Genomic DNA, 27,795 nt, shown 5'->3' with positions numbered 1-27,795 from the left:
ATAAACAATAAATAAAAAATAACGAAACTTGAAAATAAAAGCAAAGATGCTGAAATTTGAGCAAAGTACGTAAGTTTCAACTCATAGTAATTATACATCCCATTTCTTTCTATCCTCTGGAAACAAATAGTAGTTAATTATGCAAACATCATCCAACTAAAAGCATCTAATTATACAAATATGTTGATAACTTGGAAAGACTATCAGAAGCAAAATAATAGCAGGAATATATACATTCCTCGATAAAATTGAACCATCTATGACGCCAATAAGGATTGATGTAAAGGATGGTAACAAATCCTAACAAGATCATGATATATGAAGTAGTAAAACTTGCAAAGAAAACAACATGATTGATATCATACCATTTTGCCTCACTTTCAAAAGATTGTGATGGTGCGCATGGTGACTCAATACTTGTGTTGCATTTCCTCTTTAATAGTTCCCCACAAAGGAAAGGATTACCTTCATAGCTGCTTTCATCAAATGTCCCAAATTATGCTTTGGTATCTGGAACTCTACCAGAGATGTTGTTGTAAGCCACACTAAACACCTCTAGAAAATTGAGTTCAACTAGCTCTAGAGGAATTTCTCCACCCAGTTTATTATAAGAAAGGTCTAAGCTCTCTATTTGAGAAAGATTGGAGAAACTCTTTGGAATGGAGCCATTCAATTGATTGTGAGACAAGTTCAATGCATGAATCGAACTTAGCATTCCAAGTTCGTGAGGTATTTCGCCTGTCAAGTTGTTACATGATAAATCCAATCCAGACATGAATTCAAGGATGCCACCTTTGTAAGAGTCACGCCTGTTCTTGGTGACAAACTCAACTTCATCAGTTTCATCATTTATTGGACTTGAGAACCCCCAATTTTTCACCAAGTAACCTGCATATACAAGATGAGGATTCATTTCATACCAAGAATCCATGAACTGTCCAAACACGTTGTCCTTCTTTTTCATCTCCCCAAATTGGATATGGCCAAAGCATCTAGGAATTGGCCCTGAAAAAGAGTTGTTTGAAAGATCCATCAAGCTTATTTCAGTCAAATGACAAAGATGATTTGGAATAAAACCACTTAAAAGGTTTCCTCCCAGCAAAAGAATCCTTAGCTTCAAAAGTGCAGAGATTGAATTGGGAATACTTCCAAATAACATGTTTTCTCTAATATCCAAAGTCAATAGATTTGAGGAATTGAGAAAATCTCTGGGTATTAATCTTGTAAACATGTTCCCTTGCAAATGTAGATGCTTTAAATTCAGCAAGTTCTTCAAAGAAGGAAGAGATCCCGAAAGAGCGTTTTGAGAAACGTCAAGAAACTTCAACCCCTGCAATTGAGAAATCTCAGGTGGTAATTTGCCTTTAAAACTATTGTTGCCCAACACCAGTGTAATCAAATCGGTCATGTTACCTATCCAACTTGGAATTTCACCTGACATGTAGTTGTTGCTCACATCCAACACCAATAACCAAGAGTTTTTGGAGATTACATTTGACAGAGTTCCCGTGAACTGATTATTGCCCAAACACAAAACTTCCACCCGAGTCAAGTTAAAGTCCCTCGAAAATATTTCACCATGAAATTTATTATTTGATAATTTTAGAATCTCCAAACCTTTTGTTGCAAGCAACTGCTTTGGTACTTCTCCTGAGAAATTATTGGCAGACAAATCCAACACCTTTAAGGAAATCATTTCAGCTATCGAGGATGGGAGAATACCTTCAAAACCATTGTTGGATAAATTTAGAGACATAATATGTGGAATCATATGGGCCACATTTTCTTGAAGTTGTCCATCCAATTGATTGTGTGAGATATCTAATGAACTGATACGGGTAGTAGGTCTCAGGGAAAGTTGACCCATTAAAGAGTTATTCCTCAGGACTAGAAATTCTAGTCTCGTATTGTTTGAAAGCAGCCAATTGGGGAAACTTCCTGTCAATTTATTATGGGAGAGATCAACCCTCATTAACCTGAATTGGTATTGAAGAAAACCAGGAAGGTCACCGGTGAGCTTACAGCTGGATAGAGAGAGAACCTTCAACTGAAACAGGGGAACCCAACCAACTGGATATTCAATTTCTACCTCAAATTTGTTGTTATCACTTCCAAGTATGACCACTTGAAGCTTGGAGTGATTAGCAAAAGAGCTGAAAGAGAATGAACCCTCAAACTGATTGTAACTGAGATCGATGTACTCCAGAGATGTGAGATTAGGTAACAGAGGGGAAGAAAGATTTCCGGAGAATAGGTTGGAAGAGAGATCCAATAACCTCAGAGATGTCAAATTATTCAAACATGGAGGAAGGATCCCTTGGAATAAGTTGTAAGAAAGATCTAACTCTTGAAGCTTATTCAATTCGCAGAAGCCTACAAAAGAGGATAAGACATGTAACCAATCATCTCCTTGTCTTGTCAATGCCCCCAAACTTACAACTAGTTGTTACTTACGGTTGATGAGGTCTTTATGAATTAAAAATAAAGTTTTTCATTGCATACCAAAAATTAATAGACATGTATGACTTAATTGGCATAAAGAACAAACAAGATATTAAAAAAGATAACAGAAAAACTTGTAATCACAATATATATATACCTTGATTTGGTAAGGAACCGTTGAGGTGATTTCCAGCCAGAGATAAAGACTTGAGAGAAGACAACAATCTTATAGACGATGGAACGATCCCACTAAATGAATTACCACTCAAATCCAATACCTCCAAATTGCTTAAGCTTGCAAAATCTATCAAAAGAAAATCAAAATAACTAGTGTAATAAAAGTTATTGTTCTTAAATCAAAATAAATTAAAATGATTTAAACAAACTACCTTAAAAAATGATCAAAGCCTATCAATTTACCTTTTTTCATACCAAACTAGAAAAATGCATTTGTCTTATAAAAGTATCTAAATTTCCAACTACCTTTTTTTTTTAATCATTTATCATATTCAACAATGACTATAATATTTATGATCTTCTTAAATAATAATCTTTTATTCTAAAAATTATTCTTCCTTGAATCAGTTTTCTCCAAATTATTGGGTTTTTCAAATCCATAAAAAGAAAGATGAATATAAACGATGTTAGGAGTTTTTTAAAGTGATTTAGTATTATAGTCTAGAGATAAATTTGTTTTTCTTCATTTCCTTGAATTTTCATTGAAAGAATTTTTATTCAAATTTTGTATCAAACAAACCAATCTCATTATACTTACTCTCAAAAATTAAATTTCCTTAATTTTTTGTTACCAGTTGCATTGTTTCTCCGTAAATCTATGTAACTCTTAATTAGAGTTTAAAGTATGCTTGATTCTTGAAAAGCAAGAAGGAAAAGAAAAAATAAAGAAAAATAGTTTTCTTATATTTGGATAAAATACAAAAAAGGTAAGAAAAATACTAAATAAATAAATGATAAAATATTTTCTTCCCTATTTATCTTAGGTAATGTTTACTACCTAGAAAGTTTGAGGGAAAGGAAATAGAGTAAGGAAAAAAAAAAGAATGATAGAAAAAGGTCAAAAAAGAATTTAAAAATCATTTTCTTGTTTGGTTGTCCATACCAACTTTAAGGGAAAGAAAATTCAATTTTTGAAAAATATACTTTCTTTAAACTTTCTTCACCTTTTTCTTCCTTATCATTTTTTATTGGGATGAAAAAATTTGCCACTTTCCTTGATTTTCCTTTATTTTTCTCCTTACTTTTTTCATGGTTACTTACAATTAGTTGTTACTTGTTGTTAATGAGGTCTCTATGAATTATTCTTTTTCCAAAATTTTATGACTTCCAAATTATTCTTTTTTGAACTTTTATGATCCTCCATCTTTCTCTACTTCTAGAAATAAATGTTTCAATCTACTTATTATTTATCAGAATCTCCTTTTCTATTAATTTTAAAAACCTTTATATATTTTTTGCATAATTAAAACTTGAATTCTATAGTTAATTACCATTATAGACTTTTTAAGAACAATTGAGATGTAAAATGAGTTAGTAGAAGTAAATAGTATCTTGAGGTCAATTGAGATGTAATTTATTATTTTATATTGTGGATCTTTATTAACACTTATTTTTAAGACTGTTACAGAATCAGAATCATAATCTACCTTATTTATGTAGTTGACTTACCTTAGTTATGTATTGATTATAGGCTTGATTATAGGATGTAAATATAGGAGACTTACCTTAGATAGACTAGCATAGCATGTATAAATAGAGATGTTTCTGTTATGAATAAATATACAGCTTACATATTCTCTACAGTTTACATGGTATCAGAGCCACGTTTGGCTCAAGGGAATTTTCTGGGTTTTGGGTTTTGTTCCTAACAATCTGGAACAGTAACCTGTTATGTTTTTTTTTAGTCTGGATTACGTCACCACCGACCCAGGGAGGAGCGCATTCTTGTTTCCGGAGTGTGGGAGCGCGTGAGGCCGCCGTTTCTTCACCGATTTGACTTTTCGACAGTTCCCATCTCTTGATTTGACTTTCCGACGTTTCTCATCTCTTTCCGACCATTCTCAGGTGGCACTCCAGTGTTCGATCAACTGTTGAGAGGAACATCTCCTTGGCAGGTTCTGTCCCCTTTGATTTGTTCTCTGATTCCTTGTGGAAATTCATTTTGGGTATCAGTTGTTTTTGGTTTGCTGCTAGAATTATATTTATTGTGGCAATTGAATATCAGTTAAAATGACTGACAACAAAGCTTCTATAACCGAAATAGTTCCAGCACTGTCCAAAATAACTGATCATAAATTAAACGGCACTAATTATCTGGAATGGAGCAAGACGATTAGAGTTTATTTGCGTAGTGTTGAAAAAGATGACCACCTGACCATGGAAACCCCTGATAATGAAACTAGAAAGACTTGGATAAGGGATGATGCACGTTTATTCCTACAAATAAGGAATTCTATTGATAGTGAAATTGTTGGACTACTTAATCATTGTGAGTTTGTTAAAGAATTAATGGATTATCTGGAGTTCTTATATTCTGGCAAAGGGAATCTGTCCCGAATGTATGATGTGTGCAAAGCCTTCTATCGTGCTGAAAAGGAGGCCAAATCTCTCACAACTTATTTTATGGATTTTAAGAAGACTTATGAGGAGTTGAATGTACTTTTACCTTTTAGTACTGATATTAAGGTGCAACAAACTCAGAGAGAAAAAATGGCAGTAATGAGTTTTTTAGCTGGTCTTCCATCTGAATTTGAAACTGCTAAATCTCAAATTCTTTCCAGTTCTGAGATTGGTTCACTTCAAGAAGTGTTCAGTAGAATTTTGCGTACTGAAGGTACCTCATCTATCCAGCAGACTAATAATGTTCTTGTTGCCAAAGGAGGAAACAATGATACTGGGAGAAAATCAAACAACAGGGGAGGAAGCAAGACTTCTGATAGCTATAACAATGATTCAAGCAACATTGTTTGCTACTACTGTCATGAGTCGGGCCATACCAAGAAATATTGCAAGAAATTACAAAACCGTAATCAAAGAAATCAGATTGCTAATGTTGCCACTGCCTCTAGTACTTCTTCAAGTTCTTCTGATAAGACGGTCATGGTCTCAGCCGATGAGTTTGCAAAATTCTCTCAGTATCAAGAATCATTGAAGATTTCTACTCCGGTTACTGCTCTTGTTGAGACAGGTAAAACATGTCTTATCTCCTCCTCAAACAAATGGGTAATTGATTCAGGTGCCACTAATCACATGACAGGTAATCCTAAGACATTCTCTAGTTTTCGATCACATTTAGCCCCTTCTCCTGTTACCATTGCTGATGGGTCAACCTCTAATGTTGTGGGTTCTGGGACTGTCAAACCAACATCCTTTATCACTTTGTCATCTGTTCTAAGTTTACCTAAGCTTGCCTTTAACTTGATATCTGTCAGTAAACTTACCAAAGATCTGAACTGTTGTATCTCATTCTTTCCTGACCATTGCCTTTTTCAGGATCTTATGACGAAGCAGATTATTGGTAAAGGACATGTATCTGATGGTCTTTACATTCTTGATGCGTGGGTACCTCGGTCGGTTGCTTGTTCTAGCATCGCTTCTTCAGTTAAAGCTCATTGTCGTTTGGGACATCCCTCTTTACCAGTGTTAAAGAAGTTATGTCCTCAGTTTCATAGTTTACCTTCGTTTAATTGTGAATCATGTCATTTTGCAAAGCATCACCGTAGTTCGTTAAGCCCAAGAGTTAATAAGAGGGCTGAATCTATTTTTGAGTTAGTACACTCTGATGTTTGGGGGCCTTGTCCTGTTACTTCTAAAACTGGATTTCGATATTTTGTTACATTTGTGGATGATTTTTCTCGAACGACTTGGATTTATTTTATGAAGAATCGGTCTGAAGTTTTCTCTCATTTTTGCACATTTTGTGCTGAGATTAAAACACAGTTTAATATCTCTGTACGAACATTGAGAAGTGATAATGGTAAAGAATATATGTCTAACTCATTTCAGAGTTACATGACTCAACACGGGATTCTTCATCAGTCCTCTTGTGTGGATACTCTTTCTCAAAATGGAGTTGCTGAGAGAAAGAACAGACATTTACTAGAAACTGCCCGGGCACTCTTGTTCCAGATGAAGGTTCCTAAACAATTTTGGGCTGATGCGATTTCTACTGCTTGCTTTTTGATTAATCGCATGCCATCTACAGTACTCAATGATCAAATCCCATACAATATATTGTTTCCAAAGAAGTCTCTATTTCCAGTTGAACCACGAATTTTTGGAAGCACTTGCTATGTTCGAGATGTAAGGCCATCTGTGACGAAACTAGATCCCAAAGCCCTGAAGTGTGTGTTCTTAGGGTATTCTCGTCTTCAGAAAGGTTATCGATGCTTTTCTCCTGATCTCAACAAGTATGTGGTATCGACTGATGTGGTATTTTCAGAAGATACACCTTTTAATTCTTCACCCCTAAATTCAGAAAGTGAGGGGGAGAGTGAAAATTGGCTCATATATCAAGAAACCATCCCAAGTACTCCCACTGATTCTTCTGAGCAACCACATGTTATTGTTGACTTACTGCCTGCTCCAACTAAGCCACCAATTGTTCAAGAATACTCCAAGCATCAGGAGACAAAAGATACATGTCCTGCACCAACTTCTTCGTTATCTGATCCTCCCAGTGACCTTGACCTCCCCATTGGTCTTCGTAACGGTAAACGTCAATGCAAATCAGTTTATTCCATTGCTAATTTCGTTTCTTATGATCACTTGTCTCCTTCCTCGAGCGCTTTTGTTGCCTCTTTAGATTCTGTCTCTATTCCCAAAACTGTCAAGGAAGCCTTGAATCACCCTGGATGGTATAATGCAATGCTTGAGGAAATACAAGCTCTAGAAGTCAATCACACATGGAATCTAGTTGATTTACCAATAGGAAAGAACGTTGTGGGATGTAAGTGGGTCTTTGCAATAAAAGTTAATCCTGATGGCTCAGTGGCACGACTGAAAGCCAGACTTGTAGCTAAAGGCTATGCTCAGACTTATGGGGTGGACTATTCTGATACTTTCTCTCCAGTAGCCAGACTTGCTTCAGTCCGCCTAATTATATCAATTGCTGCTTCTCAGCATTGGCCCCTGCACCAGCTGGATATCAAAAATGCATTCCTTCACGGAGATTTCCAGGAAGAAGTATATATGGAGCAACCACCTGGGTTTGTTGCTCAGGGGGAGTATGGGAAAGTGTGTCATCTCAGAAAATCTCTCTATAGATTGAAGCAGAGTCCTCGAGCTTGGTTTGGCAAGTTTAGTGAGGTGATTCAAGAGTTTGGGATGAACAAAAGCAAAGTTGATCATTCAGTCTTCTATAAACAGTCAGCAAATGGTATTATTCTTCTCGTTGTTTATGTTGATGACATTGTCATTACAGGAAGTGATTGTGCAGGAATTTCTTCTCTCAAATTGTTTATGCATTCCAAGTTTCACACAAAGGACTTGGGCGAGCTAAAATATTTCTTGGGAGTAGAAGTATCAAGAAGCAAAAGAGGAATCTTCTTGTCACAGAGGAAATATGTTCTTGACTTACTTGCAGAAACTGGAAAGATGGAAGCCAAGCCATGTAGCACACCGATGATCCCTAATGTACATTTGACGAAAGATGATGGTGATCCATTTGATAATCCAGAAAGATACAAAAGATTGGTTGGGAAATTGAATTACCTTATAGTGACTCGCCCAGACATTGCTTATGCAGTTAGTATTGTCAGTCAGTTTATGTCTGCACCTACAGTGAAGCATTGGGCAGCCTTGGAGCAGATTTTGTGTTATTTGAAAAGAGCTCCTGGTCTGGGCATATTGTACAGCAATCATGGACATGCTCAAATTGAGTGTTTTACAGATGCTGACTGGGCTGGATCCAAAGCTGATAGACGATCCACAACAGGATTTTGTGTCTTTGTTGGTGGGAATCTTGTATCTTGGAAGAGCAAGAAGCAGAATGTGGTATCTCGGTCTAGTGCAGAATCAAAATACAGAGCCATGGCGCAAGCCACGTGTGAAATTATGTGGTTGTATCATCTTCTAATTGAGATTGGAATAAAGACTCCCATGCCAGCAAAACTTGGGTGCGACAACCAAGCAGCTATTCATATCGCCTCAAATCCAGTATATCATGAAAGAACTAAACATATTGAAGTAGATTGTCACTTTATTCGTGAGAAGATTCAAGAAAATCTGATTTCCACAGGTTATGTGAAGACTGGAGAACAACTGGGAGATATTTTCACAAAGGCGTTAAATGGAACTTGGGTTGAATATTTTTGTAACAAGCTAGGCATGATTAACATTTATGCTCCAGCTTGAGGGGGAGTGTTACAGAATCAGAATCATAATCTACCTTATTTATGTAGTTGACTTACCTTAGTTATGTATTGATTATAGGCTTGATTATAGGATGTAAATATAGGAGACTTACCTTAGATAGACTAGCATAGCATGTGTAAATAGAGATGTTTCTGTTATGAATAAATATACAGCTTACATATTCTCTGCAGTTTACAAAGACCAATTAAAAAAATCAAATAAAATCATTTGCAAAAATGTTACCTATTATTGGATAAATATAAGAGTTCTCATCAATCTAGAGGATGAAAGTAAATTAAATTGCTGGCTTTTAAAACCTCTTAGCAAGAAATGAAGGCTAAATTTAGAGGGAATCATATATGGGTTGTATGCAATAGAGATTTAAAGGTAGATCCAAATATGGATGAAATGAAGGGGAGGATTGTTGGATAAATTTAGAAACTCATTATTTGGAATCATATTAGCCACATTTTGTTGAAGTTCCCCATCAAGTCGATTGTCTGAGATATCCAATAAAGTGATACGACTATTAGGTCTCAGGGGAAGTAGTTGACCCATTAAAGAGTTATTCCTCAAAACCAGAGATCCTAGTCTTGTATTGTTTTCAAGCAGCCAAATGGGGAAACTTCCAGTCAAGTTATTATGGGAGAGATCAACCACGGTTAATCTTAATTGGTGTCGAAGAAAACCAGGAAGGTCACCGATGAGCTTACAGTTGGATAGCACAAGAGCTTTCATCTGAAACAGGGGAACCCAACCAATTGGATATTCAGTTTCTACCTCAAATTTGTTGTTATTCCTTCCAAGTTTGACCACTTGAAGGTTGGAGTGATTAACAAAAGAGCTGAAAGAGAATGAACCCTCAAAATGATTGTAATTGAGATCGATGTACTCCAGGGATGTGAGATTAGGTAATAGAGGGGAAGAAAGATTTCCGGAGAATAGGTTGGAAGAGAGATCCAATAACCTCAGAGATGTCAAATTATTCAAACATGGAGGAAGGATCCCTTGGAATAAGTTGTAAGAAAGATCTAACTCTTGAAGCTTATTCAATTGGCAGAAGCTTACAAAAGAGAATAAGACATGTAACCAATCATCTCCTCGTCTTGTCAATGCCCCCAAACTTACAACTAGTTGTTACTTATAGTTGATGAGGTCTTTATGAATTAAGAATAAAGTTTTTTATTAAATACCAAAAATTAATAGACATGCATGACTTCATTGGCATAAAGAACAAACAAGATATTAAAAAAGAAAATAGAAAAACCTGTAATCACAATATATGTACCTTGATTTGGTAAGGAACCATTGAGGAGATTTCCAGCTAGAGATAAAGACTTGAGAGAAGACAACAATCTTATAGATGATGGAACGATCCCACTAAATGAATTATAACTCAAATCCAATACCTCCAAATTGCTTAAGCTTGCAAAATCTATCAAAAGAAAATCAAAATAACTAGTGTAATAAAAGTTATTGTTATTAAATCAAAATAAATTAAAATGATATAAACAAACTACCTTAAAAAATGATCAAAGCCTATCAATTTACCTTTTTTCATACCAAACTAGAAAAATGTTGTCTTATAAAAGTATCTAAATTTCCTACCTTTTTTTTAATCATTTATCATATTCAACAATGACTATAATATTTATGATCTTCTTAAATAATAATCTTTTATTCTAAAAATTATTCTTCCTTGGATCAGTTTTCTCCAAATTATTGGGTTTTTCAAATCCATAAAAAGAAAGATAAACATAAACAATGTTAGGAGATTTTTAAAGTGATTTAGTATTATAGTCTAGAGATAAAGTTGTTTTTTTTTTTTCCTTTCCTTGAATTTTCATTAAAAGAATTTTTATTCAAATTTTGTATCAAACAAACCAATCTCATTATACTTACTCTCAAAAATTAAATTTCCTTAATTTTTTGTTACCAGTTGCATTGTTTCTCTGTAAATCTATGTAACTCTTAATTAGAGTTTAAAGTATGCTTGATTCTTGAAAAGCAACAAGGAAAAGAAAAAATAAAGAAAAATAGTTTTCTTATATTTGGATAAAATATAAAAAAAAAGGTAAGAAAAATACTAAATAAATAAATGATAAAATATTTTCTTCCCTATTTATCTTAGGTATTGTTTACTACCTAGAAAGTTTGAGGGAAAGGAAATAGAGTAAGGAAAAAAAAAAGAATGATAGAAAAAGGTCAAAAAAGAATTTAAAAATCATTTTCTTGTTTGGTTGTCCATACCAACTTTAAGGGAAAGAAAATTCAAGTTTTGAAAAATATACTTTCTTTAAACTTTCTTCACCTTTTTCTTCCTTATCATTTTTTATGGGGATGAAAAAATTTGCCACTTTCCTTGATTTTCCTTTATTTTTCTCCTTACTTTTTTCATGGTTACTTACAATTAGTTGTTACTTGTTGTTAATGAGGTCTCTATGAATTATTCTTTTTCCAAAATTTTATGACTTCCAAATTATTCTTTTTTGAACTTTTATGATCCTCCATCTTTCTCTACTTCTAGAAATAAATGTTTCAATATACTTATTATTTATCAAAATCTCTTTTTCTATTAATTTTAATAGAAAGGAAAAAGTCAAAAAAGACTTTAGAGAATACATCAATCTTATAGATGATGGAACTGAATAAATTATCACTCAAATCCAATATCTCCAAATTGCTTAAGCTTGCAAAATCTATCAAAAGAACATTAAAATAACATTGTATAAGAAAAGACATTGTTCTTAAATACAAATAAAATAAAATGTTTGCTACCTTAAAAATGATCAAATACCATCATTTTACATTTTTTCATACTAAACAAAGGAAATGCATTATTCTTATAAACTAGAGCACTTTGTCTACTTTTCTATAAAAGTATCTAAATTCCCAACAAATATTTTTACCATTATTATATTCTATAATGACAACAATATTTATGATCTTCTTAAATAATAAAATTTTACTCCAAAAATTGTTCTTTCTTGAATATGTTTTCTCTAAATTGTTGAGTTTTTCGAATCCATAAAAAGGAAGATGAATATATATGATGTTAGAATTTTTTTTAAGTAATTTATTTTTATAATCTATAGATAAAGATGTTTTTTCCTTTCCTTGAATTCTCATTGAAAGAATTTTTTTATTCAAATTTTGTATTAAATGAAGCAATCTGATTATATATACTTACTCTCAAAAATTCAATTTCCTTATATCTTTTTTTTTGTTTTTCCTTAAATCTTTGTATCTCCTAATTTAAAATTAATTTTTATTTAAAGTATATTTGGTTCCTAAAAATCAGGAAGGAAAATAAAAAATAAAGAAAATAATTTTTTTATATTTGGAGAAAATACAAAAAGGTAAGAAAAAATACTTAAAAAAAAAAATACTACAAGATTCTTTTTCCTATTTTTCTTAGGCTCCGTTTACTAGTTGGAAAGTTTGAGGAAAAGGAAATAAAGTAGGGAAAAAAAAAAAAGAAAATGAAAGAAAAAATTTAGAAAAAAAAAATTTAAAATCATTCTCTTGTTTGGTGCCCCTAGCAAACTTGAAAGAAAGAAAATTAAATATTTTAAAAATACACTTTCTTTAAAATTTCTTTACCACTCAAATCCAATATCTCCAAATTGGTTGAAGTTGTAAAATTTATCAAAAGAAAATCAAAACAATTAATGTAAGAGAAGACATTGTTCTTAAAAAAATTAAAATGATTTAAGTGAAACACCTTAAATTGGTAAACCTCAATTCAACATCTATCATTTTTTGCTTGCTTCATACCAAAATGAAAAATAATAATTTTATTATTTCTTATAAATAGGAACATTTATCTACTTTTCTTTGAAGTATCTATATTACTAATAGCTATTTTTACCTATATTAATATATTTGACAATGACCCTAATATTTATGACTTCTCATATTATTATCTTTTACTCTAAAAATTGTTCTTACTTGAATCACTTTTTTATTTAATTTTTGCACATATTACTATAATAATAATTACTAGTCACTTTAAAATTTATTTTTACCTTTATACTATTCCACTTTCTTCTCAAATTCTGGTTGCTCTTAAAAATTAATTTTTTAAAAAAATTTCCTAGAATTTCTGTACAATTTTTTTTAAAATTTTTTTATGACTTCCAAATTATTCTTCTTTCAACTTTTATGATCCCTAATCTTTTTCTACTTCTAGAAATAAATGCTTCAAACTACTTATTATTTATTAAAATATGTTTTTCTTTCAATTTTAAAACTTTTTATATATTTTTTGCATAATTGAAACTTAAAGTCTATATTTAATTTCAATTATAGTATTTTTTTTTAACTAGGTGCATCATATGCTATATTTTTAAATATATATGGAGATTAAATACATTTGATTAGGTGCATCATATGATTTTCTTAAATACATTTGAGAAATGACTAAGATGAGTCACCAATAATAAATAGTATCTTGAGGTTAACTGAGATGTAATTTATTGTTTTATATTGTGAATATTCATTAACACTTATTTTTAAGAACAATTTTTTTAAAAATCAAATAAAAGCTTTTGCAAAAATTCTACCTAACATTGGACAATTCTAAGACTTTTCATCCGACTGAGGGATGAAAGATAGTAAAATTATAGACCTTTAAAACCACTTAGCAAGAAAATAAGGCTAAGTCTAGAGAGAATCATATATGGGTTGTATATATGTGATAGAGATTTTAAGGTAAATCCAAATGTCTGTGAAATGAAGGGAAAGATTGAATAATCCAATTGAACTGCTAGATTATATTCTTGATTTACAAACCTATCAATCTAACATTACTTAGTAATCACATGATTTACAATTAAATTGTTGCATAATTCAATGGATTGAAATTCAATCACTCAATAAAATCAAATAATTAATGCCTAAACTATTTCTAAGAAGTTTCCAAAAAAGAGATCATATGATTTTTTTTTTAAATGTTAAAAGAACATGTTTGGAATGTAGTTGAATTTGGATGAGGACCTCCATTAATATTTGATGGAAATAGTAAATCTACTGCTAAACTAAAGGCAAAAAATGAATAGGATAAATTTGATAACAAAGACCATGAGGAAAAGTGAGGGCCTTCTATAGCATCTTTAATGATGCTAGTTCTGATGACTTTCATAGGATTATAACATGCAAAACACGTTAAAAAGGCTTGATATATATGTATATGTTTGCAAAATTTTGTTGAAAATATAAATGTTACATGTCAAGTTTGAGGGTATTACAATGTGTGGAAAGATGAAATATTTTCTAAATTCTATGATGAGTTGAGAATATTTGCAACTCAAGCTTAATGTAGGGGAGAAGATTCTTGAATCTAAGCTAGATAAAAAAAATCCTTAGATCTCTTTCTTCCTTGTAGGTACCTAAGGAAACTACCATAGAGGAAAACAAAGACAAAGACATTGATTCAATTAGAGTTAATGAACTTATGGAATCCCTTCAAACTTATAAGATGCCCTTACCTAATTCTATGAGGCCTAAGGATGAAGCCCTAAAAGCTTCTATGAAAGAAAGTAATGAGTCTAAAGAATATAATGACCAATGTTTAACATATGTTGAGCTTTCATTTTTCTTTAAAAAGTTTTAAAAAGCCATGGAACCTCACAAAAGATCTTTCACTAAATTAGACTCTAAAAAGCGAAAGGGATTTGAATTAAACAAAATGAAAAAAGAAAAGAGTTCATCTAAGAAAAAGAAAATTGAGTGCTTTAATTATGGGGGAATGGGACACATGGTTGTTGATTGTCCTTGCCTTAAAAACATTAGGTATGAAGGCTATGTAGGTGACTTGGAGTAATTCCATGTTTGATGATTGTTAGGCTAAGAACTCAAATGAAAGTAAAGATGTATAAAATGATAATCTTATTGCTGTTGTTCATATGTAGCTAATTTTGATTATGATCCATTGGGTTAATTGAATCCTAATGAAAAAAAATGAGTTTTATTTTAATGATGTACATGGGGTCTATGATGCCTTATTATAGGAAAACTAAAAACAAAGGGTGAAAGTATAAAAGTGAATAAAAAGACATTAAAATTAATGAGCTCTATGATTCTTTGAAAATTAAAATATCAACATATTAAATGAACATATTGTTAATAAGGTGAAGTTTCTAGGGACTGAACATAAAACTATCAATGATAAAGATAAAGATTTAACTCTAAAAATTGAAAAGTTGAGGACCGACATGACCAATACTAATGAAATATTTAATCATAGGTCCAAGATCATTAAAGAAATATTTAGTAAAGAAAAGTTTGTACATGATAAACACAACATGTAATATATTATCAAGGTTAAGACTCCCACAAGTGGGAAAACAACCTTTGTAACAATTAAGTAGGGTCTTTCTTATGTGGAAGCATCCTCGAGCACTACCCTTTTTTGCACAGTGTGCAATAAGTTTGGACATGACCAAAGTATGTGTTATTGCAAATTCTTCAATAGGTTTTAGTCATATGTTAAATTGCTAGTAAATGAGTCCAACTTCCTTATATTTCTTTTTTTACAAGGCCAATTGCATGAAGTACCCAAAACAATTGTTTCTATTACTTAGTACTTTCATTGCTATTAGATGACATAGATTCTAGTATTATATTGAGCATTGTGAGTCTCACTGCATATTCCACCCATATTGGCTCATATTAAACACCTTGTCATTTTTCATATTATTTTAGGAAGTTGTAAATGAGAAATTAAAGGTAATTACTAGAAGTATATAATTTTCATAGGTAAAAAGAATTTCCTCAAGGATTATAAATGGATAACTAATAATTAGTTCTAGAATGTTAATTAAATTATGTTTTCAAAATATATAAAATGTTGGTCCTAATGTGAAATTCCACATCACCTAAGAAGAAAAGTTTCTACGACTTTATATTTAGTAGACTTCTCATAAACGTATAGAGATATTTTAAAGTAGGCCTTGACCCAAAGTGAATAACATCTATATAGGAGCAAGCGAGCCCTTACACTCAGGCCAAAACTTTTACTTCACACGCATTAACCATCATTGAATATAGTACGAATTTAATTGATTATGACCTACCATTCATTTTGTAGTTTCGTATATTGCATAGTTATTTGAAGACTAATTTCAAATTTTGATTATTTGTGTGTGTGGGATTATAATACTAGCCTATGAACATCTATTGATAAAAAAGTTTAATTATGCTAGTCACAACTTTATGTAGTTATGGTAATTTAAATTGAAGTTCTTTTGATCAAATTTAGGAAACCCTATCTTCAACAAATATTGACCATTAAATCCAAAAATAGTCTAACCTCTTCAATCAATATAAGGTATAAATTAAATTATGACTTTTCTCTTTGATTAAATTGGGAAGACAAATATACTTCTAGCCCAATGCTTAAACACTAAGCATGGGTTGATTTTTTCCATTTCATTTTCCTATGTAAAATGCTAAACAATATCAAGAAAATCCAAATAACCAAGTAATGATAATAGATAAAACAATTTAATTGATTTATTATATGTCCTAAATATAATGATAATTCTAATTAGAATTTACCTTGGATTGATAGGGAGCCATTGAATCTATTCCAGCTTAAATCCAGTGTCATCAAGTTTCCAAAAATAGATAATTCTGTAAGATGGTTCAAGAAAGAAAATAAAATTGAAAAAATAAATTATGGTAGAGTGGTTACTAAGGATATTAAAAGAATAAGCAATACCTTGGGAAGGAAAAAGTCCCTCAATATCGTTGTTGCTTACAACTAGTGTTTTAAGGGATGTGAGTCCACTCAACTGTTTTATAATGGTCTTGTTGAACCCATTCAAATCAAGATTTAAGATTTTCAGCTTTTTCAGCTTAGGCAAACTTTTAAAACCTACAAGAAGATCAAAGAAAGTAAAGATATTAATATTTCATATTTTTAAAAATAAAAAGCTCGTAGTTGATTATAACCTTAGCAGTTGCTAAACCTTTAAAACTATTTTCAATATATATTGTTTAAACTCTTAAGAAATAATATAATTACCATTAGTACAACTACTATCTCAATGTTAAGTAGATATAATTATCACTAACACGTTTGATTACTTTTGTTTGTTTCTTCTCTAATTTGGTAGAAGACCTAAACAAGATCAATAACTTAATGCTATTACAATCCTATCACTTCTACTTAGCCTATTTATTCTCTTTCCCAATTAATTAATATAAATTCATAGGTTCATCTAAGCCTTAAACTTGATTGAATAGAGGATCTATGTTGTCTTACATCACTTTTGGTATCAAATGTTTCTTAATAAGAATGTATTTTGTCACTTCTATCTTTATTGTCTAAGATAGGAATTGAATAGATACCTAATGCTAGCTATTTTAACAAACCAATTTATTCTTTTACCTAGATAACAAAATCTAAACTCATGAGTTCTTGACTGTATAAAGTACATGCTCTCTTGCATAAATTTTGGTATCTAAGTATGGTTATTGATAGTCATAAAAAAGAAGCTTTAGAGCAAGACCAACTAATGATGAACAAAACATAATACTCTTGAATAATGGAGGAACATAGGCCCACTTGTTAATGGACAATAAGGTTCTATATTCAAGAACAAGTAATGATAATAGTGACAAGGATGTGAATCAAGAACAAGTACACCGGGTTTTACATTTACTTGAAAGGCATGGATTAAAGGCTAATTGAGTTCAAGAATTTATGCAATATCCCATGCTTTGGACTGATTATAGACTTGTAAGAGAGGGATAAGTACTGCATAGTCTTATCATAAAAATAAAAATTTGTTCTAAACTTTCAAAGAAAGGTAGATCTCACTCTATATTTAGATTGGTTTGCAACTATACTCAAGTGTTTTGATTTTTATTTATTTTTCCAACATGTGATGCCAGTAAATGAGTTTGGATGGAAGTTTATGCCTTCAACCTACTAAGTTCTGAGACTCAGCCAACTTGTTAAGTTAAAAAGTTGTTTTTATTCTAGTGTATATGCAAATTTATTTAGAAATGAAGGAATTGATCAATTTCTTCATTGAGCTAATTTGTTGTACCTAGCAAGCTTTCCAAAGTGCATAAATAGTGACAACAAATGAAAAATTATAATTTCTAGTGATGAGTAATATTATTGATAACACCTATTATATATTTTTTTCTTATTGATATGCCAAATGGTGAGTGAATACAAAAAAATTGCATTTACCATATTTTTTTATATTAGCAATACTATATATATGCATGAATTATCACCTTGATAATCCCTTGTCGTGTAAAAAACTAACATATGAATTTGACCCAAATTGAAAGACAAAAAGACCCACTTGCGACTATGCATATAAAGTTGAATTCAGTTTAAGTTCAACAATGGATTTGGATATGTTTTTTATAATGTCATACACTATTGGTTGATTTTTATGTAATATCTTAAGTTTTAAAACATCAAGGGCACTTTGAAAACAACATGATTTATGTGATTTGATAGTTGTTGTTGTTCATAGAGCTTTTGATAAATGGACTTAGTTGTGCTATTGAAAAGTTTTAGGTTTTTTTTTTTTGTTTGTAGGTGAAGTTGTATTGTATTAATTAAAATTTTTAGCCATTTTAGGTTTGAGGACTAAAATACTTATTTTCCTTTTTAGCAATGTTATTTTTACTTGAATATGCAATTATTGTTTATCCAATCTTTAAAATTAATCAAATCATCCTTTGTATAAGATGAACCCTCCTTCACCTCTTAGTCATACACACCCAATAACCTAGTGTCCAATAATTTTGTTGTCTTACAAATTTTTAGGAATTATAATTACAAAACCTGATGAATTTTAAATCCAAGACTAGTTTGTTCTTGTTTGATGTATAGATTAAATTCAATTACTATGTACTTTTAAGGACTTTTTATAATTTTTGTCTTTGTTTAAGCACAAAAAATAAAAAATAAAAAATAACAACTAAATCCTAATGCTTAAACATTGTTTTGATGATTGATCGACTACATTTCGCTATCTTGTAAAACAAGTTTCAAAGAGAGACTTATTTGTTATCAAGTTAACATTGATTAGTGACTTAAATTCAAGTAACTTTCAACCTACTTGTAATTGGTAAATACTCAATAAGTAGATTAGTATGTGAGTGAAAAGATAATGAGATATGGATGACTACTTAAATATACCCAACAACTAGAAGGTATTTTGAAAAATTTATGTGTTTTTTACTATGTTAAGTTGATTAACTACATCCATTATAAACAAATATCAATAATAACTTTAAATTCAAATCAAGTTATTCTTTAGAATAAATTGGACATTATATTTATTGATCACTTAAAATCTAACAAGTGATTCCTTAGAAAAGTTCTTACTTTCTATCTAGAACTTCTATTGCTCCTCTAATAGGCATTTAAAAAATCAATAAATTTTAATTAAAGTTTTACTTGACAATCTTAACCCTTGGGTTTGTTCTTTTATTTAATTATGATTTCAACTTGCTCAAAAGTAAGTTCATCAATATTTTCTACATCTTCATGAATGCTATACATAACTTGAGTACAATTCTCTTCTTGAATTGGTTTCTCTCCATTTATTAGAAGCAAATTAACATGCAATTTAAAATACTCCATTAAAACAATTTGAACAATTAGAATCATGATACCAAACTCTATTGGTGAAATTTCTTACTAACTATGCCCAAGGTTATGAATTTGTTCTTCTTAAATTTATCAACCTAAGTTATCACGAACATATGTAGAGGTGCATGAATATTTCCACAAATAATGTTCTATGGGCTACCTTATAAGTAAATACTCATTTATTTAGTCAACTCATATTAGCATTATCAAGATCAAGTATGCAATTATTACATCAATCGCTTGATGCAATCACTCGATGTATTTTATTTTCAAACAAAGTTGTTGTTTATAAGCATCAATTGACTCTAAAAAAAGGAGCATTCTATGTTTGTGACCATCATAGTGGTAGTAGCAGATATAGTGTTCACTATTTGGTATTTGACTTTAATATAGTAAGGTTGGTTTAAATACTAATTAATATGAATATAAAAAAATTATGGAGACTCTTGAATTAACATTTATTAGAGAGAAAATTTTCACCTAAAAGTTTATGAACCTACTTTATTTAGTTGGTCAATTTATAGGCTCTATAAAATCCTAATATTAATCAATGAATTGGGAGAAAAATTACAAAGATGGACTCAAGGTTGGTTTAAACGTGGAGCTGAACAAGGCCCAAGGACCTAGGTGCAGCCCAAGCTTGGCCCTAAACTTGAAACCACTTTTTAGACTTGAACAAACCAGAAAATTTCTTTAGCTTGCCTACAAGTAGCCAAGAAAAGGCATAAAAGTCATAAAATAGTTGGGAATAAGTTCTTGGTCAAATTGTATATCACTGATAAGACTTTGTGATTATAATGCTTTGCTACTCATAGAAACTCCATTTATCCTCAAAGGGTTCTTTAACTTAGTAGCCAAAAGTGCATGAGAACATTGAAGCTCATGCTTTAGTAGGTTGAAATGTGAAATATCTTATAATATTCGATTCAAAATTTTGATGGGCAATGGATCCTACGAGTTACATTCTAATTTGAAAAGAAAAAGTTGCAAAATTGAATGAAGGAAACATGGTTCTGATATATATAAGGTTAGAACATTATGGTTATGGTTATGTTATATTTCTCTATTTGCCACTAGATCAAATAAATGCTAGTATTGTCTCTATATTTTTTATCCTATGACTCATATACATGTGAGATCTTATAATCTTCCTAGTGCTTTCTCACCCACATATACATTTGAGAGAGAAAAATTGAAGGTTAGAAATTCAATTTTTGATAATTGAGTAGTTTCAACTATCAACATGCTTGCGGATGAGTAATGATAATCTCCATAAAGATCAAGAACCTCATTTTTTCTAACTGTACAATAAAAGGTATTAAGTGTCGTCACCATTATCGTCACCATTATCATCACCATTATTATTCTTCATAGTATTCTTAACTACATTTTTTTTACCACTACACTGATCAGAATACATTTAATACACAAAATAATAATTCTAGGGAATAAAAAATGTTAAAAATTAATAATTACTCTTTATTCATTTGGTTATTTTAATCCAATATTTAGCATCTAATTAGTTTTTATTTCTTTGAATTTTTTTATTTTTTTTAATATCCATATGGTTCAAGTCTAACTAAGTCTATCTCAAAAAACCTCATTTAGTGTTCATATTAATCTATGTATTTTTTCTTTTAAAATTTAATTTTAATTTATGTATTTTTTTATTTTGTTTACTTCTCTATTTGTATTCTTGACCTTTTTATTATTTTTTTTACTTCTTAATTTTTTTTTCATTTAGTTTTTATTTTTAAAATTTAAGAAGATTAAAATTTTCGATTTTGTTGTATATTGTTTCTTATTGATATTTTTATTTAAATAATTATATGTACATTTATGGGTGTCTACCCTTGTCACCATATAAATTTTTTTTTAATCTTCCTATATATATATGGGTGACCCATAAATGCTTAAATTGTTAAGAAACCCAAAAGGCCATATAACAACCTGAAATTTTTTGTTCTAGCGATAAGATGAAATAATTATTTTAAAATGGAATAGTTATTCCATATAACAAAAGAGATATGAAACTAACTAATACCATGGAATTGTTATTTTGTTTCTTCACCTATTATATATATCAAACATGATTCTAGGTTTTTTCCAATCAAAGTATTACTGGATTTCTTTTATTGATAAATGAGCTTAGTAATGCTCCTAATACATTTTGTATAGCCTTTTGCAGCATAAGTTGTAGCTTTATTGATCATCAAAAAATTGCAAACCTAACCATGGATTCAAAGTCTAAAGTACCTTTATTATCTTTTATTAATAGTTGCAGTTGCAGTTATAGTTATAGAGAACATTATTTCATTAATTTTTATATTTCAAAATTATATTACTAATATTAATCATCTTCACTTTTCAGGTTGTAAACCTTATAGCCCCCAAAAAAAAAAACTCCTTGTTATCTAGAAAATTTTAGGATAAGTTAAGGAACTAATCTTTTTTTTTTTTTGTCTATTGATATATAAAGTCTAACTAATATACATTTTCATGATTTTCTCTTTGATTACTATACACGAACATAAAATTACAAGAAAATTCTTTTTCAACTATTAGAATTTTATTGCATACATTGATTACCATGTTTTTCATTGTGCCATGTAAAATTCTTAAATGTTGTACACCTAGACATTCTTTCAATTATGTTACGAAGAATAACTAAATAATAGTCATGCACAAATTGATAGGCAAAGAATGTTGATTTTAGTTATGTTCTTACATGATATATATATATATATATATATATATATAACCAAAACTTCACTTTGTATTTACCTTGCATGCCAATAAAGAAATTCCCACTTAGGTCCAACATCACCAAGTTTTCTAGAGTGCATAATTCTGCAACACCATTGAGGGGAAAAAAGATAAAAGATGTTGACAATTCTAATATTTTATCATTAAAAATAATAATAATAATTACACATACCTTGGATCGGAAAAAATCCTCTAACATAGTTCCATCTTAGAGAAAGATTTTTAAGGGATGTAAATATATTCAATTGTTGTAGGCTAGTGTTTTTGAACTCGTTGTGATTGAGGTTCAAGGTCTCGAGCTTTTTGAATATGGACAAGCTCTTCGAATCTACAAGAAAATTATTAAAAATTATAAAATTTCAAATTTCACATTTGCATATGTAAACAATTCAAACTTTTAACCTTCATAGAACGATTGAACCTTTAGCAAAAATAATTTGTGTTCAATATAGACTATAGAAAATTATCATAATTAACTTGCTTTTGAACTTCCTCATGTTGAAAACTACATGCACTTCTAAATAGTTTATTTATATTTTTATATTATATTTCAATAAGGGAGCTACAAGATTCTTAATCACATAGGTACAAGAAATAGAGAAAATGTTGATTATCTTATAACCGATATTGATATTTTATTACAAGATTTTCACCTCCTATCATCCACTATTCTTCTCTCCATATCTATTATTAAGGAAGTCTTATTCATATTCTTAATCATTTATTAGTTTCTTACAAACCAGAACCTGCCATTGTATGTTATGTAATAAGGTATTTTCTTTTACCTTCAAAAAGTAATTGCAAAGGTTGATTAATGCACACTGTCTACAACTTTCATTATCTTTTGATTTGAGAAACATTCTTAATTTAACAATTAATTTGTAATTTGGATACACTTCTATTTTTTTGAACAAAAACTTTTATACAAAATATAGGAATTATTATACTAAAAATACAAATTCTTCAAAATACTTCTCGAAATTTTTAAAATTTGAAGAATTTTTTTGTTTAAGTCTTTACTTTTTATACATATAAGATTTCTTATATTTCATTAAAGAGTTTTTTTTTCAAAATAAAAAAATAGAAGAAAGGAAGTGTATTCAAACCATATCTAAACTATCACTTATTAGTTTAACAAAAACTGATACTTAATTTCTTTTGCATTATCACTAAGGAAAAGCTTTCTTCTCATGTAATTACTGTAGTTCAAAGTGGTAACATAAATTTAGCTATACAAGTAGAAAGCACTAGTAAATGTGTTCAAGTTGAAGATCATTAATCATTACAATAGCACCCAAGCTACTAAACTAAATTACATAGTTTTTTTTAATCTCCATATGAATTATTTGTAACCCAACTAGTCTTAATCATAATATAAATGGTTAATTAGCTGTCTAGCAACCTTTTCCATAATTCCAAAAGTATGAGTTTTGTCCTGTTAGCTCTATGAAATATAATTCATTCCCCCGATGCATATAGAAGTGATGCAAAATGGGTATTTGTTGCCAATTTCTAACAATTAATAATGGTAGCAATCAAATAAAATCAAAAGCAATCACTTCAAATCATCAAGTATTTTCATTAGAATAGTTTATTTTTCTTTCTAGTGAATCAGATAAAAGACTTCTATGACTATTTAAAAATATTTATGAAACTACATCAATATCATGTATGAAAGTATTCATTGATAATCAAGTTAATTGATTTATAGAAAAAAAAAATCAATTACTTATAAAAATATTAGTTATATCAAATATGTTGCACATGCTTGATGCATCTAATTGGAACATGAAAGTTGAAATGATGACCAATACTACTTTACATCAAATTTTATGACACTACAAAAGAAAAATAACTAATGAGAAGAATTTGTTGGTTAATTTGATAATTAAGAGTAATATAATGTTACAAATAAAATGGTCCATAGAGCTTGAAGGAGCTTTTGTGATATTTGTGAATTTAAACATGAAAATTCGTGCTTTGTGCCTTTTTAATATGAATCCTAACTAAATAAGGAAAATTATCTTTTGAACTTAAAATTTTGTATACATTTATAATAGGTTTAATTGACCAAAGTTTGTCCATGCCAGTAGGTTGTGGATGGATGGAAATGCACAGATTCTCATAAGTTGGGCTTTACTCAATCCAGTGTCAAACCAGTTGGACTACATCTTAAAATAATAAGGCATGGGCCCTACCTAAGGTCGGGTTATTTAGACTCCAACAAATAGATGGGTTTTTATTAGTAGGGTCTAACATTTAGTCTTAGGTCAACCCAATTACATTTAATAGGGATTGGTCCTTATTGGGGTCAAAATTTATGATATTTCATTAATCGAACACTATCAATCAGAAATATTGGAAACCAAGATAGAAACAACCACTAGAATCCCACTAACTGGATTAAGTATTAAATGATTGTATAAATAATAAAGGGGTGTGTATATGTTAGGGTAATGTGTTTTCGGTCAATAGGCTATTTAAGAAGGTATTTCCTTTTTCAATTTCAGCAAGAATATTTTCCTTCACCTTGAAAAGTCATTGCAAAGCTTGAATAACACAAACTTCTCTACAATTTCCATTATTATTTATTAGAAATGAGTTTAAATAATTTAAAATAAGTGAAATAAGTTTAAAGTAGCATATAAAAATAATTTATTAAATTTAAATTTATTTTTATTTTACTTCACTTTTTCTTTCCTTTTAATTTTCTTTTCTATTTTCTGTTCCTCATATTTTCTGCAAACCAAACATAACTTAAGGGTTCGTGAAAAGTATTAAGAAAAGAAAAAAAAAATTAAAGAAAATGATTTTATTATGTTTGGTTGGATTGTAAAAACTATAAAATAAAATAAAAAAATAATTAGAAACTTATGCATTTTCAAATCTTTCATCTTTACATTGAAGAATTAAAATAAGTGAAACAAGTTAAAGTAACATATAAAAATAATGTATTTACTTTAATCAATTTTATATTTTTCTTCACTTTTTTTCTTTTCTTTTACTTTTCCTCTCTATTTTTTTCTCCTTTCATTTTCCTTGTGTGTGTGTGTGTGTGTTGTAAGACAATTTTAAAATACTTATGAAACTATATTAATCTTATACATGTAAGCATTTATTGATAATCAAGTTAATTAATTCATAAAAAAAATTCAATTACTTATGAAAATATTAGTTATATTAAACATCTTGTGCATGCTTGATGCGTTTTAATTAAAACTTATAAATTGAAAGGATGATTTAGACTACTTTATATCAAATTTAATGATATTACAAAGAAAAGTAACTAATGAGAAGAAATTGTTTGTTAATCTTACCTTAATTTAATAACAAAATATCATAAGTTTTTTTAGCAAGTTAATGAAGTACCTTGCAATAGTTGAAAGCTTTCCAAATGATTATAGCTTAGATCCAACACTTCCAAATTTCTCAAACTAGCTAATTCTGCAACAAACATGAATCAAAAGAGAGATTAACTAAGGAACATTAAAAGTTAGAAATATATTTTACTTAATTTCAAAGAAACAATGTGGACATATAACATGCCTCGAATGGAAAAAGATCCATTCAGTCCCATGCTGCAAATAGCCAATGTCTTGAGTGATGTTATTGTGCCCAAAGATTTTAAGGCACTTTTGTCAAACTCATTACCACTTATGTCCAAGATCTCCAATTTCTTTAAACTTGATAACCCTTTAAATCCTGTAAAATAGAGTAATATAACTTTAATTAGAAGCATGTAATTACAAGTTGAGATCTTCATATTTAAATATGTAAGCTTACATGTCTTTAATATAAGAATATGCATCCAAGTTTCTAATTCAATTTGGTGATTTTTGTGTTTAAATGTTAGAAATAAAAAAGTCCATAGAGCTTTAAAGAGTTTTTGTGATCTTTGTGAATTTTAAACATGAAAATTTTCATGTTTTGTGCCCCTATAATTTGAATCCTAACTAAATAGGGAAATTATTTTTTGAATTAAAGTTTTTATATTCATTTTAACATTGAATGGAGAATCCATCTAATAGTTTTAATTGATTAAATTTTGTCCCTGGAAATGTCATATTAATGGGTTGTGGATGGGTGGAATTTGGAAATGCGTAGATGGTCATGGGTTGGGATTTACTTTGTTCATTATTAAACCAACCTGACATCAGCTTAAAACAATAAGGCTTGGACCTTACCCGAGGCTAGTTTTTTTTTTTTTTTTTTTTTTTTTTGTAAATGTGAAATTTTGAAGATGGTGATTCCTCATTTGAAAGCAATAGTCAAATTTTGTGATCACCTTTCTTTAACCAATCTCTATCAATTTGGAATATAGAAATCAAGCTTTTTAGGAATGGAAGATAAGGAAAGACAATTCAACAAAAAGGATAAGGATATGGGAGCCTAAGTATTCCTATTAATTAATAATTGTGAAATTACTCACTCTTAGTTGAATCCCACTTATTGGGTTAAGTGTGAAATGATGGCATAAATAACAAGTATGCTTATATATATAAGGCTAATGTAATCTATAGTTTTCTAAAATAATAATTTTTTTATTGTTCTGTTTAAATGTTAATTTACATTATAAATTTTAATAATTAGTAATTGTTCTTATATTAAATTCAATAGTTACTAGTGACCATTTGGTCTCCACCTGAACACTTTTAAGAACATATGCTAGTAGTTCCTTTCGAATGTTTGGAGTATAAGTGAAAAGAAATTTTAAAGGTGAGAGGTAACATACCTTCATTCTCAATAAACCCATCAAATGAGTTTGCTGACAAGTTTAGATGGTGAAGTTCTTCAAAAGGAAGGAATAGGGAGACATTTAGTAACCAGAATTTGACATTTTCATAATAGTACCAATCGTCTTCCAAGAAATTTTGTTGTCGCGTTATATCATTGAAGAAAAGCTTCTTAACTCGACCTGTGGTGGGATTGCAAATAACCCGCTCCCAATTACAACATTCACTAGTGTTGTTATCTATCCATGAAGGGAGAAGAAAATCTGCATGCTCATCATTCAATTTAAGAAAAGCCTTGAATTCAAGCAAACCCATCTTCTCTTCTTCGATGCAACCTTTGCATCCACATATTTGAACCAAGAGTAATATAAAAACCCACATCAAATATTTAGATGACAAACTCTCCATTGAAAGTTCAAACATGAAGTACAAAAGAAAGATAGTATTAAGTTGCTCTTGATATGCAAATAGATGAAGAGTACTTAATATAGTTGGTCCATCGTTCTTACCTACAAATTATCTTGACTAATAGTTTGACAGGGCCCACCATCATGCTAAAGTCTATATTAATTCTATTCAAAAAGGCTATTTATGAGGAAAGAAATTGTGATAGATACAAATTATAGGGAAGACTTGGCCTCATTTTAATATGTGCCACATGTTTAAAGGATGAAGTCTTTCAAACTAAAATTTCCTTGTGAGAGATTCAATGAAGTCATGATGTACATGTTAGTATCAAATCTAAGAGTCTTCATTTACCAATTTAACAATGGTAAAGTTCACCTAACTTTATATTCAACTAACTTCAATGGTAAACCTTTTAAGAAAATGATCAACTTCTAATACTACGAC

The 27,795-nt window shown here is 29.9% G+C and overlaps 1 protein-coding gene across 1 annotated transcript in view; it reads right to left on the bottom strand.

Moving 5' to 3' along the window:
• LOC117921758 (receptor like protein 21-like) overlaps positions 1-27,352 on the bottom strand; it is a 95,196-nt gene extending 67,844 nt beyond the window's left edge. Inside the window, exons 1-8 of the mRNA XM_034839719.1 lie at positions 26,943-27,352; positions 25,757-25,912; positions 25,580-25,654; positions 22,383-22,538; positions 22,229-22,294; positions 16,538-16,693; positions 16,375-16,449; positions 2,600-2,746 (exon numbers count right to left, since the gene is read on the bottom strand). Of these exons, the coding sequence (XP_034695610.1) occupies positions 2,600-2,746; positions 16,375-16,449; positions 16,538-16,693; positions 22,229-22,294; positions 22,383-22,538; positions 25,580-25,654; positions 25,757-25,912; positions 26,943-27,351 (1,240 nt within the window). The 5' untranslated portion in view covers position 27,352. The remainder of the gene's footprint in view (positions 1-2,599; positions 2,747-16,374; positions 16,450-16,537; positions 16,694-22,228; positions 22,295-22,382; positions 22,539-25,579; positions 25,655-25,756; positions 25,913-26,942) is intronic.
• Positions 27,353-27,795: the final 443 nt, after the last annotated feature.

Source organism: Vitis riparia, chromosome 9 (assembly GCF_004353265.1).
Source record: "Vitis riparia cultivar Riparia Gloire de Montpellier isolate 1030 chromosome 9, EGFV_Vit.rip_1.0, whole genome shotgun sequence".
NCBI classification, from domain to species: domain Eukaryota; kingdom Viridiplantae; phylum Streptophyta; class Magnoliopsida; order Vitales; family Vitaceae; genus Vitis; species Vitis riparia.
Note: the sequence above shows the minus strand (reverse complement) of the source record. Positions and strands in the feature narration are given on the sequence as shown.